This window comes from Podarcis vaucheri (assembly GCF_965113315.1).
Source record: "Podarcis vaucheri genome assembly, chromosome: 13".
NCBI classification, from domain to species: domain Eukaryota; kingdom Metazoa; phylum Chordata; class Lepidosauria; order Squamata; family Lacertidae; genus Podarcis; species Podarcis vaucheri.
This window is the reverse complement of record NC_138751.1, coordinates 18,298,678-18,316,002: the sequence shown is the minus strand read 5'-3', so window position 1 is coordinate 18,316,002 and position 17,325 is coordinate 18,298,678. Positions and strand designations below refer to the sequence as shown.

General features: G+C 44.6%; 1 protein-coding gene across 3 annotated transcripts in view; it reads right to left on the bottom strand.

Moving 5' to 3' along the window:
* Positions 1-6,465: 6,465 nt before the first annotated feature.
* LOC309517619 (sulfotransferase 2B1-like) overlaps positions 6,466-17,325 on the bottom strand; it is a 31,433-nt gene continuing 20,573 nt past the window's right edge. For all 3 annotated transcript variants that reach the window (XM_082196876.1, XM_082196877.1, XM_082196875.1), the window contains exons 2-7: positions 15,763-16,013; positions 14,164-14,372; positions 13,949-14,075; positions 13,716-13,810; positions 11,408-11,588; positions 6,466-6,992 (exon numbers count right to left, since the gene is read on the bottom strand). In XM_082196876.1, coding sequence (XP_082053002.1) covers positions 6,877-6,992; positions 11,408-11,588; positions 13,716-13,810; positions 13,949-14,075; positions 14,164-14,372; positions 15,763-15,898 — 864 coding nt within the window. In that variant the 5' untranslated portion in view covers positions 15,899-16,013 and the 3' untranslated portion in view covers positions 6,466-6,876. The remainder of the gene's footprint in view (positions 6,993-11,407; positions 11,589-13,715; positions 13,811-13,948; positions 14,076-14,163; positions 14,373-15,762; positions 16,014-17,325) is intronic.

The following is a 17,325-nucleotide window of genomic DNA, read 5'->3' as shown; positions in this document are numbered from 1 at the left end:
AAAAAATTGGCTTATGAGAACTCTAACACGGACTGTAAAAAAATGCTGCAATCAATCATAAGCCGTTCAACATATTCCCTTGCAGATTTGATAAAAGCGTGTTCGGAAGTAGGGAGTCAATCTCATACAATATCTTTGTTTGCCAATGCACTTCACGCTTCCGTGATACAAACAGGAAACTGTTATAATTGTCATCGTCCAGGTCATTTTGCCAGACAGTGCACAGCCCCAAGGGGGACTGCACAGAAGAATAATAATGCAAATACCACGACCAGACCTTCCAAAAAATGTCCAAAGTGTGGGAAAGGATATCATTGGGCAAATCAATGTAGGTCTCAGGGAAACTTCACTGGGCCCAGTCTCTCGGGCCCAAAGAATAGAGAGATGTCAGCCTTTAGTTTCTGCTGCTGCAAAAGTTACTAAAAATATGCCTTCTGAATTTGCCATTGATTTGATTAATCAAGAGACCAAAAACACTGCATTGCCTGGTGAAATCATAATCATGGCCAGCCAAATGGCAGGTCCACTTCCTTCTAATATCACAGGTTTAATTTTACCTAAATTTTCTGCTGCAAAACAAGGCATTCATGTCATCCCAGGTGCCTTGCCTCCTGACTATGTGGGCACAATTATGGTTCAATTTTGGAGCCATATGCCCATGCAGTTAACAAAGGGTGAATCCTTTGCTCATTTGGTGATGCTGCCTTCACCACCTGATGTTGTTTATGCAATTGACACTAATCTGCACAAGCTCTCTTTATCTTTTTCCCCTCAGCTTCTAGCTGTGACCCAACGTATTGGAAGAGAGAAACTCCTTCGTAAGTATAAAATCAATGGAAAAATATTAGAGGGTCTAATAGACACTGGTGCGGATGTTTCGGTCATTTCCAATAATTTTTGGGAACAAAATTGGCCGCTTGAAACTTCTCCTGAAGTGTGGGGCGTGGGAGGTAATCAGGCTTCTTGCAAAAGCGCACAGTGGCTGCCTGTCTCTTTGCCTGATAGCTCTGAAGTTATTGCATATATTCAGCCCTGTGTGCTCAAAATTCATCTTAATTTGTGGGGAAGAGATTTGTTGCAACAATTACAAGCATCCATTCAAATAAATGAATAAGTTTGTGCTTCCACTTACTTGGAAGTCCACTGATCCTATATGGATTCCTCAATGGCCTCTTACTACAGAGAAATTGATTGCTTTGAGACAATTGGTCGATCAGCAATTATTAGCTGACCATATAGAACCTTCTGTCAGCCCTTTCAATAGCCCAGTCTTCGTAATTAAGAAGAAAAATGGAAAATATAGATTTTTGCACGATCTGAGGTCCATAAATAGCATCATTGAACCCATGGGGCCTTTGCAATGTGGTATGCCTAATCCAAATATGATTCCACATTCATATCAATTGGCTATAATAGATCTGCAGGATTGCTTCTTCTCTATTCCCCTGCATGAAAAGGATCGCAAATTTTTTGCTTTTACAATTCCAGAATTAAATAATTGTACACCATCTAAAAGATACCACTGGAAGGTTCTGCCACAAGGCATGATAAATTCCCCCACTATGTGCCAATATTTTGTGGATAAGGCACTTCAATCCTTTCGTCTTAAGTACCCACATCTTAAGATTCAGCATTATACGGACGATATTCTTTTTTATTCTCCAGTCCTTCCCCCTAATTGGAAACATGATTTAATAACCTGTTTGTCTTTGTATGGTTTAAAAATAGCTCCAGAGAAAGTCCAGGAATCTCCCCCCTTTCAGTATCTAGGACATAAAATGATAGCTAGTTATTCTATTCCAATAATCCCAGAACTTCATGTTTCAAAAACAATGAAATATGTACAACTGCAACAATTGCTGGGAAACATTAATTGGATAAGGCCTTATTTTAAAATCCCTCTTGAAGTGCTAAGGCCACTGTTTTCAGCCTTAAAAGGCCATCAATCTCCAGGTGAGCAAATCACCTTGAACTCTGATCAACTCAAAACTGTTGCAGAGTTGAAAGCACTCATGCGTATTCATTGGGTGGATCGAGCGATTCCTAATGTTATGCCTGATTTGGTCATAATGACGGATTCTGTACAACCTTTTGCTGCAATTATTCAGAAAGGTCCATCAAAAGTTCATATACTAGAATGGCTTTATTTACATCATGCACCAAGAAACACAGTAAACCCTTTAGTGGATCTCCTTGCTCAGCTCATTAGCAAGGGACGACGACGTTGTAAGCATCTTTTTGGTATTGACTGTAATCAAATTATTGTCCCTATGCCTTTAGAACAATGGGAAACAGCTCTTTCCACTAGCATGGATTTACAGTGTGCGTTCGCTGATTTTGTGGGTCAGGTGGATTGTCATATTCCACCCGATACGCGCCTGCAAATGAGCAAGCAATTCCCTATGTCTTTCTCTTCTATCATTTCCCCTGTTCCTTTGAATGCCCTGACTGTTTTCACTGATGGGGCTCCTTCTAGAGGAGTTGTTGCTTGGCAACAGAATGAGGAGTGGCATAGTCTGTACACTCTCCCACAAAAATCTGCTCAGCGTTCTGAACTTGCAGCTGCGGTAAAAGCTCTGCATTATTTTTCCTCACAACCAATTAACTTGATTGTTGACAGCTTATATGTTTCAAACGTCATATGTAGAATGCAAGGCAGTTATGTAAGTCCTTTATTAGATGATAACTTGTTGAGTCTCTTCCTGTCTTTGCAACTGCTTCTTTCTAATCGTTCTCACCCACTCTTTGTAGTGCACATTCGCTCTCACCAACCTTTTCCAGGTTTCATTTCAGATGGAAATGCAAAAGCAGATTCTTTGCTAAAGATTTTGCCTGTCTCTCCTATAGAAAGTCATGCTTTTCATCATCAAAATGCAAAAGCCCTTAGCCGCCAATTTCAAATTTCATTGGAAGAGGCGCGTGCAATTATTCAGCAGTGTCCTCAATGCTCCAATCAGATTGGCCATCCCAGCCCTGGGGTTAATCCCCGTGGACTGGAAGCAAATCAATTGTGGCAAATGGATGTAACTCATTTTGCCCCCTTTTCACCCTGGAAGTTTCTGCATGTCTCTGTCGACACATACTCTGGCTACCTTTGGATTACGCCTCAAAGAGGAGAGCAAGTTAAGCATGTTTGCAATCATCTTGTTCGTGCAATGTCAGTTATGGGCAAGCCTCATTCTATAAAAACTGACAATGCCCCAGCGTATTGTGCAAAAGGCTTTGCTAAGTTTTGTGAAACTTGGGATATTCATCATCTGTTTGGCATCCCTTATAATTCTCAAGGTCAAGCTATAGTTGAACGCTCTCATCGTACCCTGAAAACTGCATTGAACAGGCAGGAAAAGAAAGCAGGCATTCCAAACTCACTTTCAGAAAAGGAAAGTTGGTTGTCAAGTGTGCTTTTCACTCTTAATCATTTGAATATCTCCATACAGGATCACCAATCTTACACACGTCTTCAAAAGCATTTCCAGCAAAAGGAAATTCTTCCAGCTCCACTGGTGCGCTATAAAATTCTACCCTCCAATGAGTGGAGTGAACCAGTGAAATTGATTACATGGGGTAAGGGTTACGCTGCAGTTTCTACTCCACAGGGTGCTCGGTGGGTTCCTGCACGTTGTATCCGGCTGCACCATGGCGTGGCGACAGGTTCTTCCGGATCCATTGCCTCAATTCAACCACCAACTCCAGATCACCAGCGATGTGACGTCCAGCCCCCCCAGGATTCGTAAGCGGGGACATCGCAATCCCCCAGTGACGTGGGGCCAAATAAAATCGCTCTCTCTACAAGCTGAACAGTATAGGAGAGAACAGCAACTGGAAGCAAGCCCTACTAACCAGCTTCTATCCCTCATTGCTTGTCTTAATATGAATTCCATGATAATTCTCATTTTCAGTATTTTAATTTTGCCTCTCTCTACTTCAGCTCTTCCCACTGGTGATTCCACATCGTTAAATGTATGGGAATCGTTTGCAAGGACGCTCAATGTCTCAGCATTTTGCCTTACTCAGCAAGTAGCCATTGGTGATATCCTTGGCTCTTGTCTCATTCCAGTTTGCCATGATCCTCATGACATACAGAATGATACTTGGTTTTACACATCCCTACCTCAAAATGATTCACTTCGTACCCTTGGATATAAAGGTTATCACAATTGGGGAACGCAATTGCATAAACGCCCACCTTTAGCTATTGATTTGACAACCCCATATGTAGCCTCTTATAACGCTGTTTGTGCGCGTATGGTCAACTGTACGAAACAGAACTGCGTGAAAATGGGCAAAAATAACTTCAATTGCTCTGATTATGTAAACATTTCTTATATATATAAGTACACAGAACTGCCAGCAGGCTGGTTTTGGTCCTGCCCAGGTTACACTTTCAATTACATTCCGGCAAACATTAGTCACGGCACACCTTGTTGCTTAAGCCGTCTGTCTATCATATTGCCTGAAAAACATCATTTTTCTTACTCTAGACATCAGCGCAGTGTTGAATTGTCTGATGACTGTGATGATCTTGTCTCTCTCCCTAGCAGGTCTGAATACATCTCTTTAGCTGTCTCTCTCTTAGGTGTTCCAGGTTTGGCTGTACGTAATAGCGCAAATATTAATTCTTTAGCTTGCTCTGCAGCAAAATCCCTGAATATTACGTCTAAGGCGCTCCATCTTCTCAACACAGAGCAAGCTGAACTTCGCAATGGTTTATTAAGGTCGAAATCTACTTTGGACTACCTACTCATGGTACATCATTATGGTTGTGAACAATTCAAGGAAATGTGCTGTTTTAACATCACTGACAATTCTAAGGCCGTTCAAAGGCAAATTTCTCATTTGCAAAATCTCACTCACCACATCAAAGAGGATATCGGATTTTCCGGACTCTGGGATTCCTTTTCCTTGTGGTCGACGGCGTGGCTACCTAATCTCAATTGGCTACGCAATGCCTTTTCTTATACCATTATTATTGTATGTATATTAATTTTGTTTTGTTGCTTTCTCCAATGCATTCCTAGCCTTACAAATCTTTTTTCTCGCCTTCTCTCTCCTCCACCACCACCTAGCGCGCTCCTTGCAGCCTATTATGCGAAATGGCAACGCCACCAGTAAGTAAAAAACAAAAATAAAAGGGGAGATGTGGGTAGGATTATTTTGAGATTTGTTGGCAAACCACTAATCTTGAAGTACTTTTGCCCCATCAAGCCTAGCAGTATTATTTCCGGCATTTGATGGCAAACCACTGATCCGGAAGTATTGTTGCTTTATTCACCGAGTTGCCTTACCTCGCAAAGAAGAAAAAAAAGGAGGAGATGTAGACATGTTATTTCTATGTGCCTAGTATAGTAAAATATTCCTTTCCCCCTGCATTTTGGGAATTATTTCTATCTTCTCTTTGCTTCTAAAACAGACTATAAGGCCTGTTTATAATCAATCACGCTTCTCTCCCTCTCTTTCACGCACAAGGCTAAAGGTCTGTGCCTGGCACAGATCTTTCTGTATATCATTCTTTGCATACCACACTTTTTTCTCTTTAGTTCACCTTTAGTTCACAATGATGTGTAAATCACAATGATGTGTTAATCCTCAATGTATAATTAATTGTGTGAGTTTATATAACAATCTAAACATTAGTAAACACCTTAGTCATAACATTATCAATCTTAAGTCATAGGTGGATTAAGAGTTTATATGCCTGTCTAAATACAGCTCTAACATTCTGTCTTTCATGTGCCAAAGATCTATGGAGCTATGTAAGCCCGCCTTACATACAAATGAGCCAATAGGATTTCAGTTTCTTTGTCTTGTATTGAGCCAATCAGCCACTGGCACATTCGTGGCCATGCTTGTTGTAACTTTGAATAAAAGGAGATGCTGTGAGGCTGGAGAAAGAATCTCTCTCTCTCTCTCACTTTCATCTGGCACACACGCAAGCTCTCTGAAAGAAAACATCTCGTTGTCTGTTTTTATTCATCTCTACAAACCCCCAAAATCCACAGTTTCTTATTGGGGAAGAGCCAGGAAAAGCACCTGCTTTGACAAAGCTATGGTATGTTGTTACCTGCTTCCTCTGGCTTTACATGGGAAGGCAAACCTTCTAGCAGGGGCCTGGTGCTCCAAGCAAGTGATTGGCACGCTTGATTTGTGGCGCTGGGCAATTGGCTCCTCGTAACCAGCTGGGAGCAGTCCGACAGAGAAATCACCATCACCTGCCTTTCCTGTGTTCCATTTCCTTCGAACCACGCTGTCTGCAGTGCAGCCCACCCCACACGTGTGTGTATATACTGTGTTTGCCTGTAGTCCACAAAAGCTCAAGCCACAAAGCATCTGCTAACTGTTCAGGTGCCACCAGACTCCTGGCTGTCTCGCTACAACAGGCCAACATGGAAGCCCCCCTCTAGAAAAAGACTGTCAGGAACTCTCTTGTTAATGCGTGTCACCTTCTTGAAACCACTGGACTTGGAAACCATTGGATATTGGTTTATTTTATTACAATACATCCTTTCTCCCATCATGGAACTCAAGACATCGCACAAAGGGCTGTTCAGGTGGTCTTCTGCTGACCACACCCAGACCTGCTTAGCTTCAGCAAGGTTGCTGCGTCATGCGCCTTCCTGGCCATGTGCCCTGATTGCTCAGGGCTTAAGAGCCATAGTTGGGTGACCTCTGGAATCTAATCTGCCACAGCTCACTCCCTTCCTGGAGCCCTGACTCCAGTTCTCACTACACCCCATTCTCCTCCCACGGTTCCAGGAGTTCTGGCCCACCCCAGATGTCCCCACTAATCTACAGCGTGTTGTGCTGAGACACCATTGGTATCCCATTGAGATATTAAATCAGTCCGGTGTTGGAGAGAGTCAGCGGGGAAGGCCAGATTCATTCTTTGTCCCACGGAAATGTGACGTTTAAGTCTCGTAGGCGTTCCTGGTAGACCTGGTCAAAACATTCGCTCTGCGTGGTGGTCAAATGGTTCTTCCAGTCGCCGGATATCCCTGGAAACCAGTAACAGAAAGTAATTGCCAGTTATTTTCAGGATAGACATGGAGGAAGAAATATTTCTACAAGCACGTGATGACCACTGTGTGGATATGCCAAGAGCTATGATGTTGCCCCTTGTCTGATGAGGAACAGGCAGAGTCAGGGAGAGTGTGTCTTCCTATCAGTGATTCTTATTGGTAACAGCTAAAAATAGAGGTGCATTCAGAGGTAGTATAAGAACGTGAGAATAGCCTTGCTTTGTTGTGTTAACAAAGCAAGAAACAGTGGTTACTGAAATTAGAGGCAACAGCTAAGGATGGCTTTCTCCATCAAGCACGGTTTGCTGCTTTGTTCATGACATGTCCATGCCCCCCTTCTTTCAGGGAGCTCACCGGGATGTAGATGGTTCTCCCCCCCCCTCCATTTCATCCTTTCAACAACTCTATAAGGTAGGGTTAGGCTGGAGACTATTACTGATCCAAGGTCATACAGTGAGCTTCATGACCCTGTTGGGATTTGAACCCTGGTCTGTCAGGTTTGATTCCAGCCTTCTAACCATTACACCACACGGCCTTTATGAGCTCCCTAAGACAATCTCGTTGGTTGGGCCCAGTGCTGGAATGGAGGGACCACTGGTCAGATTCTAGAATGGAGGGACCACTGGTCGGATTCTTTCCACCATGGTGTTTTTTGTTCCAATAAATCTTTATACTTTCCCCAACTTTAAATATCACTTTCTTAATTATATGATTTTGGAAACTTTGATGTATTCTAGCTTTTTCATACTATAGGTAGACATGTCAGCCAAATCTATTATCATGCCCTTCCAAATCCAATAGATCTGTATTTTTTTAATTTGATCCATTCTTGGATCCAGCAACTGCATAAAGCTTCATAGTATAATTTCATGTTGGCAGTGAGAAGCCTTCTCTTTCTTTAGTATCTGTTAATAATTTATATTTTATTCTCGGCCTCTTGCCCTGCCATATAAATTTTGAAATATCCACTTGCCAATCTTTAAAAATGCCATATTACTTATCACTGGAACTGATTGGAATAAAAACATTTTTTTCAAGACATTCATATTGATTACTGAAATTCTCCCTAATAAATTCATTCTGTTCCAGATTTCTAATTTCCTTTTTATTTCTTTCCAAACTTTTTCATAATTATCTATCTATCTATATTAATATTCCTTGGTGTCAGCCATATCCCTAAGTATTTCACTTTGTTGTGAATATTTATACCTATTTCTTGTTGAATTTTGTTCCTAATCCTGTTTTGGGATATTTTTAATTAATAATTTCATTTTATTAGGTTTGAAACCAGCAACTTGTCCAAACTCTTGTATCTTATAAATAACCTGTTCAAGTGAGATCGTTGGATCTTCTACAGTGACTACTAAATCATCTGTGAATGCTTTCAATTTAAATTCCTTACTTCCTACCTTTATTCCTCAAATGTTCTCATCTGCTCTGATACTTCACATCAAAACTTCTAATACTAAAATAAACAATAACGGGGGGAGAGGACAACCCTGCCAGATTCTTAGGCAATTCCTATGATGCTTTTGAATTATGGTGTTGGAGGAGACTCTTGAGAGTCCCATGGACTGCAAGAAGATCAAACCTCTCCATTCTTAAGGAAATCAGCCCTGAGTGCTCACTGGAAGGACAGATCCTGAAGCTGAGGCTCCAAGACTTTGGCCACCTCATGAGAAGAGAAGACTCCCTGGAAAAGACCCTGATGTTGGGAAAGATGGAGGGCACAAGGAGAAGGGGACGACAGAGGACGAGATGGTTGGACAGTGTTCTTGAAGCTACAAAAATGAGTTTGACTGAACTGCGGGAGGCAGTGGAAGACAGGAGTGCCTGGCGTGCTCTGGTCCATGGGGTCACGAAGAGTCAGACACGACTAGACGACTAAACAACAACAACAAATGATGGCTACACACAAGAGCCCTGCTGGATCAGGCCAATGACCCATCTGGTCCAGCTTCCTGCTCTCATAGGGACCAGCCACATGACTCTGGGGGTGCAAGGACAGCGGGAACATTCTCTGATTGGTATCTGGGGATTTGGGGACGGAGGGAAGAACTGCAGGTGTCTGCAGGGTTTGGGGTTTTTTTGTGTGAGGGTTTGTGAGGAGGGGGGATAAAGGAAAACACCGAAAGTGGGAGGCAAGCAAATTTCCCACACAAAAAATGTGAGAACGATGCCTGTACATTTTGCCCTGTGTCCTAAATTCTTTAGCTAACTATCGTTAGGATGGGATTGGCGGATTGGCGGCTGAGCTGATTCTAAAAGGGACTACTGGAGTAGATCAAACCAGCTGGGCAAGTTTAGGCCTGTCAGCTTCCCCATTGTTAGGGAAATTGTAGGCTAATGTCTCTTGAAGGCTGCCCTTTTTAATGGGAGGCAAAGATCCGAATGGGAAGCGTCTGTCTCTCTCCACTCCCAGCTGGGTGTATACAGGCAGGCAGGAGACAAAAATAGACTTGGAAGAGTTGCTGGGAGGCTAAAGAAAGACACAGAGCGAGCATTTTTGGAGCCCTGAAGGCACTGTCGGTTCTCCTAGGCGTGGATGCCAGTGAACTTCTCAGGGGTCTGTTGGGGTGCCTAATGTTGTGCCTCCACCTATGTTCAACCTGTGCATTTGCAAACAAGCACAAATATTACAAAACGCCAGTAAGTTTCCAGTGACCTCATTCCAAAGGAAGCCAAAGGTGCTGCACCCTTGAATCCTCTCACTGCTGAGAGATTGGGGAATTGCATAACAATACAGGGGAATAGCATCTTCCTCCTCCCATCCCGGATGAACTCACTGGTGCTTCCTGCATTCACCCAGAGATCAGGGCAACACTGGAAAGTGAGCTTTTGCAACCGCCTCACCTTAATTAAAAATGTTTTTGAGCAGAGCTGATTTACATCATACCTGACAGCTGCAAGTTACTGAGTAAGAAGTAAGGATGCTTCCAAAATTCTCATTTCCTAGATTGTAAATTACCATTTTCCCCCCTTTCCAAATCAAACCAATGCATTAGGAATTTGTTCCCTGCCCCAGAGTTTGTGTAGTGTTGTGCCTGTGGTGTTTGCCATAGATTTTAGTTCCTTTGCTGCATATTCTGCCTTTTTCTTCACTCTGCATTGTGGATCCAGACATGTGTCTTGATAAAACACTGCAAAAAAGCAACCTTGGTGGGACAGAACGTATGGTTGCATCAATATCCTTTGGGTGCAGTGTTTCACCAGTGCATGGGGTTACATGTGCAGTAAAAGATCACTTACATAAAACTTGATGAAGTCATAAGTAGGGATGGGGGAGAAATTTGATTCAGTTCACATTTAAAGATGAATCTACCTTAATTATCTCTTTCCAAAACAATGCAAGAAACAAAACACAGCCAACGTCAGAAATTCGCTCTTCTCCAGTTTGCACTTCTACAACTTTTTCAATGCAGTTTGCAAGCCAACTAATATGTACAATAATGCATATATTGGGGGTAAAGCATTGTTAGAAATGCATATATTCATGAAAGTAACATGCAAAAATGCATTATTTGGGGAGAAACTGCTTTGCAAAAACATGTGCGTATTAGGCAAAATTCTATACAAGTTGCAAAATAGCCATGTTTATACTTTGAGAAGCTTGCACTGAAATTTTGATGAATCTTCAAGAAATTTTTTTCATTGCAGACTGAAATGTGGAGAACTGAAATGAAGACTGGGAAAACGAAGAACTGGGGGGAACCGAAATTGATACGTTTGCCCAGCCCTCGCCATAAATAAGATCACGCCAAGATTGTTTTGTTGCAGTGTTTTATCAAGGCACACATAAGCATAAGTGTATGTGTGTGTGCTCGCGCGCGCGAGCACATGCACACACAAATTAACTGGGGTGAGCTGGGGATCCCATGAGAGAACTGTAGGAATTGGGAAGGCAGCGGATAACCCCCTAGGAGCCTAACAAGTAGTACTGAGGGGAGGTTCTGTCTGGTACTGCTACGGAGCTGAGGCTAGTACACACACCTAGAGGGCGGTCTGTCATGGCAAAAAATAATAATAATAAAAATTAAGCACCTTGTGGCACTTTGAAACCTAGCTAATTTGTTATAGCACAAGCCTTTGTGTTTGAAAGTCCACTTCATAAGATCACTGGTGATCCCATACATTTAAGGAGCTCACTGCACCTTTTGCATTTAATTGCTATTGGACTTCAGCTTTAACATTCCCCTGAGCTTTACACCCATGTTCGTTATTATATGCACCTGGAATTGAAGGATCCCACTCCATGCATCTTATGAAGTCCACGGAAACTTATGGCATAATAAATTTGCCACCAGACTATTTGTTGGGGATTCCCAATGGCTGCCACCCCTAATTGAGGCACACACTGCGGACAGATCACTCCCAGCCCATCCTACTGTCACCTTTGCGAAGGAAAGCACTTTTCTTCTGGTTCATGAGGAAGCGGGGCGAGAGGGAGAAATTCGACATCTTGTTGCTTTTCATGGCCTCGAAGGAGGCATTCGCCACCACTGAGTCTATGGCTGCATCGTCTAAGTCCTTGCCCAGGAACTGGCAAATTCGGACTACGCTTCCTCGCAGGTCCTGGAGAATGACGGCGGAAATTGTAAGCAGCTGCAGAGGATGCACACTTGAGATAAACACGCTTAAGCACATTGACACCACACATGGAAAGAGTTTCAAAGCTAACCGGGCTGTTGTGGCAATTCCAAAGCAACAAACAGATGGTGATTCGGCAATCGCAGTTTGAGGAAGGGGGCCAAAATTACTGTGAGGAACATGCAGGGGGGCTGCATCTCTGGTGCGCTGAAGTGTTGGCAGTTAAACCAGAAGGTTCAATTGGAAGTGACGTTTGCAGGGGTGATGATACAGCGCTGCCCAGCCTGACAGAGGACAAAGGGAGAGGAGAGACACCTCAGGTGTGGGGTCTAAGCCGCAGAGAAAGGGGAAACAGGAGATGAGGAACCTGCGTACAGAAATGGAAGCAGGACCAAAAGGTGTAGCAGCAGAGAGCCTGTGGTTGAATGGAAGAATTGTCCTACACTAAAGGAGTGCAGGAGTGAAGATAGGACAAGGGCCTGGCAGGAAGGCGAGAGTGAGACTGGAAGAGAGAATGAATATGTGAAACAGAAAGGGACCAAGCAGAAAGTCAAATAGAAAACAGACAAAGAAGTGAAGATAGCCAGAGCAATATTCTGACTGAAGCAGGGATAAGGGCAAAGGGCATCATTAAGAGAAGGGCACTGGCAGCTGAATAAAAAGGGATGGCAAACGTTGCCTTGGAAGGATGGAGGAGATGAAGAGAGGAAGGAGGTTTGCTAAGTCTGGGGTGGCAGGAAAATGTCAGGAGTATAAAGGAAGGAAGCTAAGGGAGACAAGAAGAACCCTCAGCTTGAAAGGGGAACGGGCTCACCAGGAATGCCAGAGCCCCAGCATGTCTTTACACTTTAAGGAATTTGCATTCCTAAGAATTTGGGAGTCCATCAAGAGGTCAATGAACTCAGAAATTTGAGAAACCCTGGTAGAGATAGAGAAGAGCTGGGTTTTCCACTATGCTCTCAACTCACTCATTTATGGACAGGGCTGGATCAAAGTAATTAAACAGGTAGAAAGTTGGTCTTTGTGGGGTTTTTTGTTTCATTTTTAATGCACAGTCAAAGGCACCCAAATTGCTGGAAAGGTCTTTAACATGGACATTTTTATGTCCTTTTCTGGAAACATAGGAGGTTATCTTCTACCTCATAATTTCTCCAGTGATCTAACTAGCATCCCTCATGCCCACCCCAACTACCTGTACAGAATCCAACCAGACTGCCAGCTGAATCTTAAGGCAGAGCCACACAATGCATTTAAAGCACAGCTGACAGATATTTAAAGCACATGACTTTCCCCAAATAATCCTGGAAACTGCAGTTTTCCCCTTACAGAGGTACACTTTCCAGAGTGGTTTAACAAAGAATTCTGGGCACTGTACTTTGTTAAGGATCGCTGGCAATTGTAAGGGGTCAGCTACACTCAGTGACCAGAATTCTTTGAGGGAGAGAACGTACTTTGAATCTGCTTTAAATGTATAGTTTGTACGAAGCCACACTCCAGTGCTGGCAATGGGGCAACACCCCTCACTGTATCTGAGGACAGCAGGCTACCTTAGGGAGCACAGAGCAGGCTAGCTTGGGGGACTCAGGGGAGGGGAATGGACTATTGCTGCTGCCGCTCAAGGCAGTTGCTTCGCTCCACCTCATGGTAGTGCTGGCCCTGCAGAGAACAGAAAGGCAGCAACCACATCCACACTGCATATTTAAGGCACAAGCCTTCCTCCAAAGAATCCCAGGGACTGCATTTTGTTAAGGGTGCTGGGAATTGTAGCTCTGAGAAGGATAATCTGCATTTCCCAGGATTTGCATGGGGGGGTCGGTGCCTTGTGCTTTAAATGCATTGTGCCCCACACATTTGAATGTGGAGGGGCTGGGGACAGGGGGAGAAGATGTGCCAGTCAGATCTGAAGCCAAGAAATCCACATACACACACAATCCGCCCTGCCACAGCATGGAGAGAGTGAGTGTGTGGGAATTCTCACACTTTTCACGACCTTCAGGTTCGAGCTATCTTAACAAGCCTGGATACATTCTGCTCCCGGTGCCTCGGCAGGATGTATCCGTGCTTGCAAAAACGCAAAGCTGTATTTTACTAGCAAAATAACATAATAACAACCTCTTGCAGCTCCTCGTATGTGATGAAGAAGAAATTTTCCTTGTCCTTCAAATTCAGCCAGCCTTTAACGTGGTCAAACCAGGATCCGAAAGGCACTGCAACCACACAATCGGTGTTAGGCAGGAGCCGTGTGGGGCATGAGGAATACCAAGGGTGGGTGGTAGGGGGCTAGGAGAAGGCATGGCCCTCTAAAGGGGGGGAGAACATTGCCCCCACCCTCTCAGTTCACTCACCGTCTCCCTTTAGGAAGCCCTCCAGAAATTGGTCCAAGGTGCCGGGGTCTTTATAGGGACGAAACATGGAAGCAAAATGGTAGAGGGATACCAATACATCTTTGGGATTCCTGACTGTGTAGATGACCTGTTGGCAGAAAAAGTGGGGATATCATTGGGGGGGGGCTATGAAAATCATTGGGAGTGTCTCTCGGTAAGGTATTCTTCTGTCTTACCTTGGCTTTGGATTTGAAGAAGGACTTTGCGAAGAGCTGTGCCGGCAGGTGGGAGCTGATAATGCGTGGTGACTTGTTGGTCAAAGCTATTCTGTATCCTATCACGGTCTCGTACCAAGGCCCTCGGTCCCAGTTGGGAACTGTCCGGCACCAGCTGGGGTCACCATTGCTACGGATGAGGCTTAAAATCTCCAGCATCCACACGGTCCCTAAGAAGGAGCCCCCAAAGAAGCACAGGTTAGTTCGGAAGTGCCTAGCTCCAGCCTGCCCACGGGCAACGATTCCCACCTGGGCTGTGCCCTACCAATACAATGCTTTCCTGGAAGGCGATCGTCAAAGGGGTGCTTCGCCCTGGCATGTGCTTTTGAGGATCGTCGCAGAATTTGGGAGGCCTTGAAAATATTGAAGGGCCTGCCCACCCCAAGATGGCCCCCCTGGGGCAGTGAGAGGAGTCAGCAGTGGGCAGGCGAGGCTTGCTGTCGTCTGCCAGTGAGCTCCATAGTTCAACATCTCAGTGTCAGCCCCAGCTTGGACAGCACCACCTCCCATGCCCAGAGCCCAGCTGCCTGGGCCTCAGAATGCAGCCTCCGTTGGGCTCAGCCTGGGCTGCACTCCCTTGTCTCCAGCCTCTTTCCCTCCTCCTTCTGGCAAGTGGTGGGGTTCCCCCAATATTTTATTCAAGTTGGCGCCACTGCCCAAAGTCATCTAGCCTCTCCACAACAAATCAGAGTGGATGCTTATCAAGCAGCGAATGTCATCTAATCTCTCTGCAAGCAAGTCAGGATGAATGCTGAATAAGACAGCCCCCAAGCAATGGCGTAGCGTGGGGGGTGCAGGGGGGGCCGGCCGCACCGGGCGCAACATCTGGGGGTTAGGGTTAGGGGGCGCAAATCCACGGGTTAGGGGGCGCAAATTACTTGCCTTGCCCCGGGTGCTGACAACCCACGCTACGCCACTGCCCCCAAGTTTGCAGTATATGTAAAATTCAATCAAAACACTATGAAAAGAAGAAGAAGCTGTGCTTAACAACATTTACCTGCATCTCTTGACCCCAGAAACAATGAATTCAGCTATCTGAACCCACTGACTTTGAAGAAGGGGCAGGTAGTCAATATTCCCTTCTGTGACTTCTTATAACCAGCCTGTGCTTGGAAGAAGAGAAGCTAAGGACTGGGTGAGGTTGTTTTGGATTTGCAGGTCTGGACAAATTAGTAAACGGAATACACCCTCCACAATGCCCTGCACCTCACATGTTAGGTATTGTGTGTGCATTGGGTGAGGCATTGCGCCAAGATACATGGTGGGAAATACTCACCTCTGCAAAGCGGCCTTTTTTTATTAGGGAGGTCTCAGAAATAATGGCTTGTTAAGAAGTTTAATCTCAGCTGTCACGTGACACCTTTTGTGTGTGTACAAAGCATAGCCAAACTAACCACATGCCAAGCTTGTTGGATGAGATTAGAATAAAAGTGTGTCATTACCTTACAACCGGCTTGTCTGAGTTTCTGCAACATTAATAAAGATCCCTTGGAGCTCAGCTCTTACTAGGGAAACTGAGCACAACCTGCTGGGAGCGTTTCAAAGACATTTCCCCTGTACCTGATTTTTGGTAGGTGACATTGAAAATATCGTCGTCCCGAACTTGGAAGTTGTTTTCCACCATCTGCAGCACCTGTCCTGAGTAGATAATTTGAGGAAAACTGATCCCCTTGTACTGGAAATATTCCTTGAACATCCTGGGACTCCGCGGATAACAGGAAGGGTGTTGACTGGAGGCAGAAGTTGGCTGAAAAAGGATGATTCCCAAGTGAAGAAATTCTGTGGCTGGGAGATGGATGGTGATGGAGCTTCTAAAAGAGAGGGGAAGATTTATGAAATATCAGGTGTGGTGGTGAGAGAATACAATAGTGTGGAGCAGTGAACTGGACCAGGTGAAAAAGAGTTAGGGCCCATCCATAACTCCGTTTGTGAATCCCTTGTGAATCCTTTGTGCCTCCTTTAATCCACCCTCACTGTGACTAGTGTTCTCCAAATATGGCTCTCCCACACTTAATCCTCCCTTAAGATATTCAGATATTCAAAGCATAGGGAACTCCCAGATTTAGAAGGGAGAAAATGTGAGACACCAGTAGCTGGGGGAAGAATGCCAAATGGATGAGAGGGACTCCTGTTTTAAAGGGGTCACAAGGGGTTACATTAAGCCATAGTGTGGGCAGGCCCTTAGAGTTTAGAGCCCAGGGTGCTTCCAGATTCATGTTATTTCCAGGTGGAATTCAATCGCTTACTGGCAAACTCCAGCTGCACCGTTAAAGCTGGTTGGGAGCTCTTGCACAACAAATCTGCTTCCCCAAAAGATTAGACTTTTGCAATAAGGTAAGTGACAGGGAATGCAGAGGCAGGTGTGAAATAGGACTTAATTTGATGCAACTGATATTGAACTGCCTCACCAAAGAAAGCAGAGTAAAACATGCTCATTAAACAGCCAACATCATCTAATCTCCCCGCAGACAAATCAGGATGAATGCTCAACAAAACAGGTCACCTGCAAGCACCCCCAGATCCCACAATGCCCTGGCATAATTTATTCCCTCTTTCTGGAATAGAGGAGGAGCGGGGGGGGGGGAATAAATTCTAGTGCACTTAGATTTCAGCTCCCCTACAATCAATTGAAGTGCCTTGGAGGTTTGCAAGAGCAACAGAGGAGCCTGTTGCTTCGTATCAAAGGTCCCATCTGGCATTCTGCTCCAGTGGCTGCTTCTGAGAAGCACACAGGCAAGAAGCAGAAAGGCAACGGATGGCTCTCCTTCTTTGTCAGCAGCATCTGGTGCTGCAAAGGACACGGCCTCTGAACATGGAGATCATTCCACTGTGGCCAACAGTTGCTGAGCGACCTCCACGAATTTGCCTCAGGTTGGGAAGCAACCTGTTTCATGAGCCACATTTGTTCATGAGGAGAATTAGATGACATTGCGCTGCATTCCCCACCCCCACCCCTTTCCTTAAAGACCGCAAAAAGACAGATTATTTGGGGGAAGTGGGTTTGCATCATCGCAAGACCACCCAATCAATTCTAATTTCACATCCTGAACTTGCCAGGATGTGACTGAATCGCAGTCAGAATGAGGTGACAGTCTGGAAGCACCCTAATTCTCTCCTTTAAAA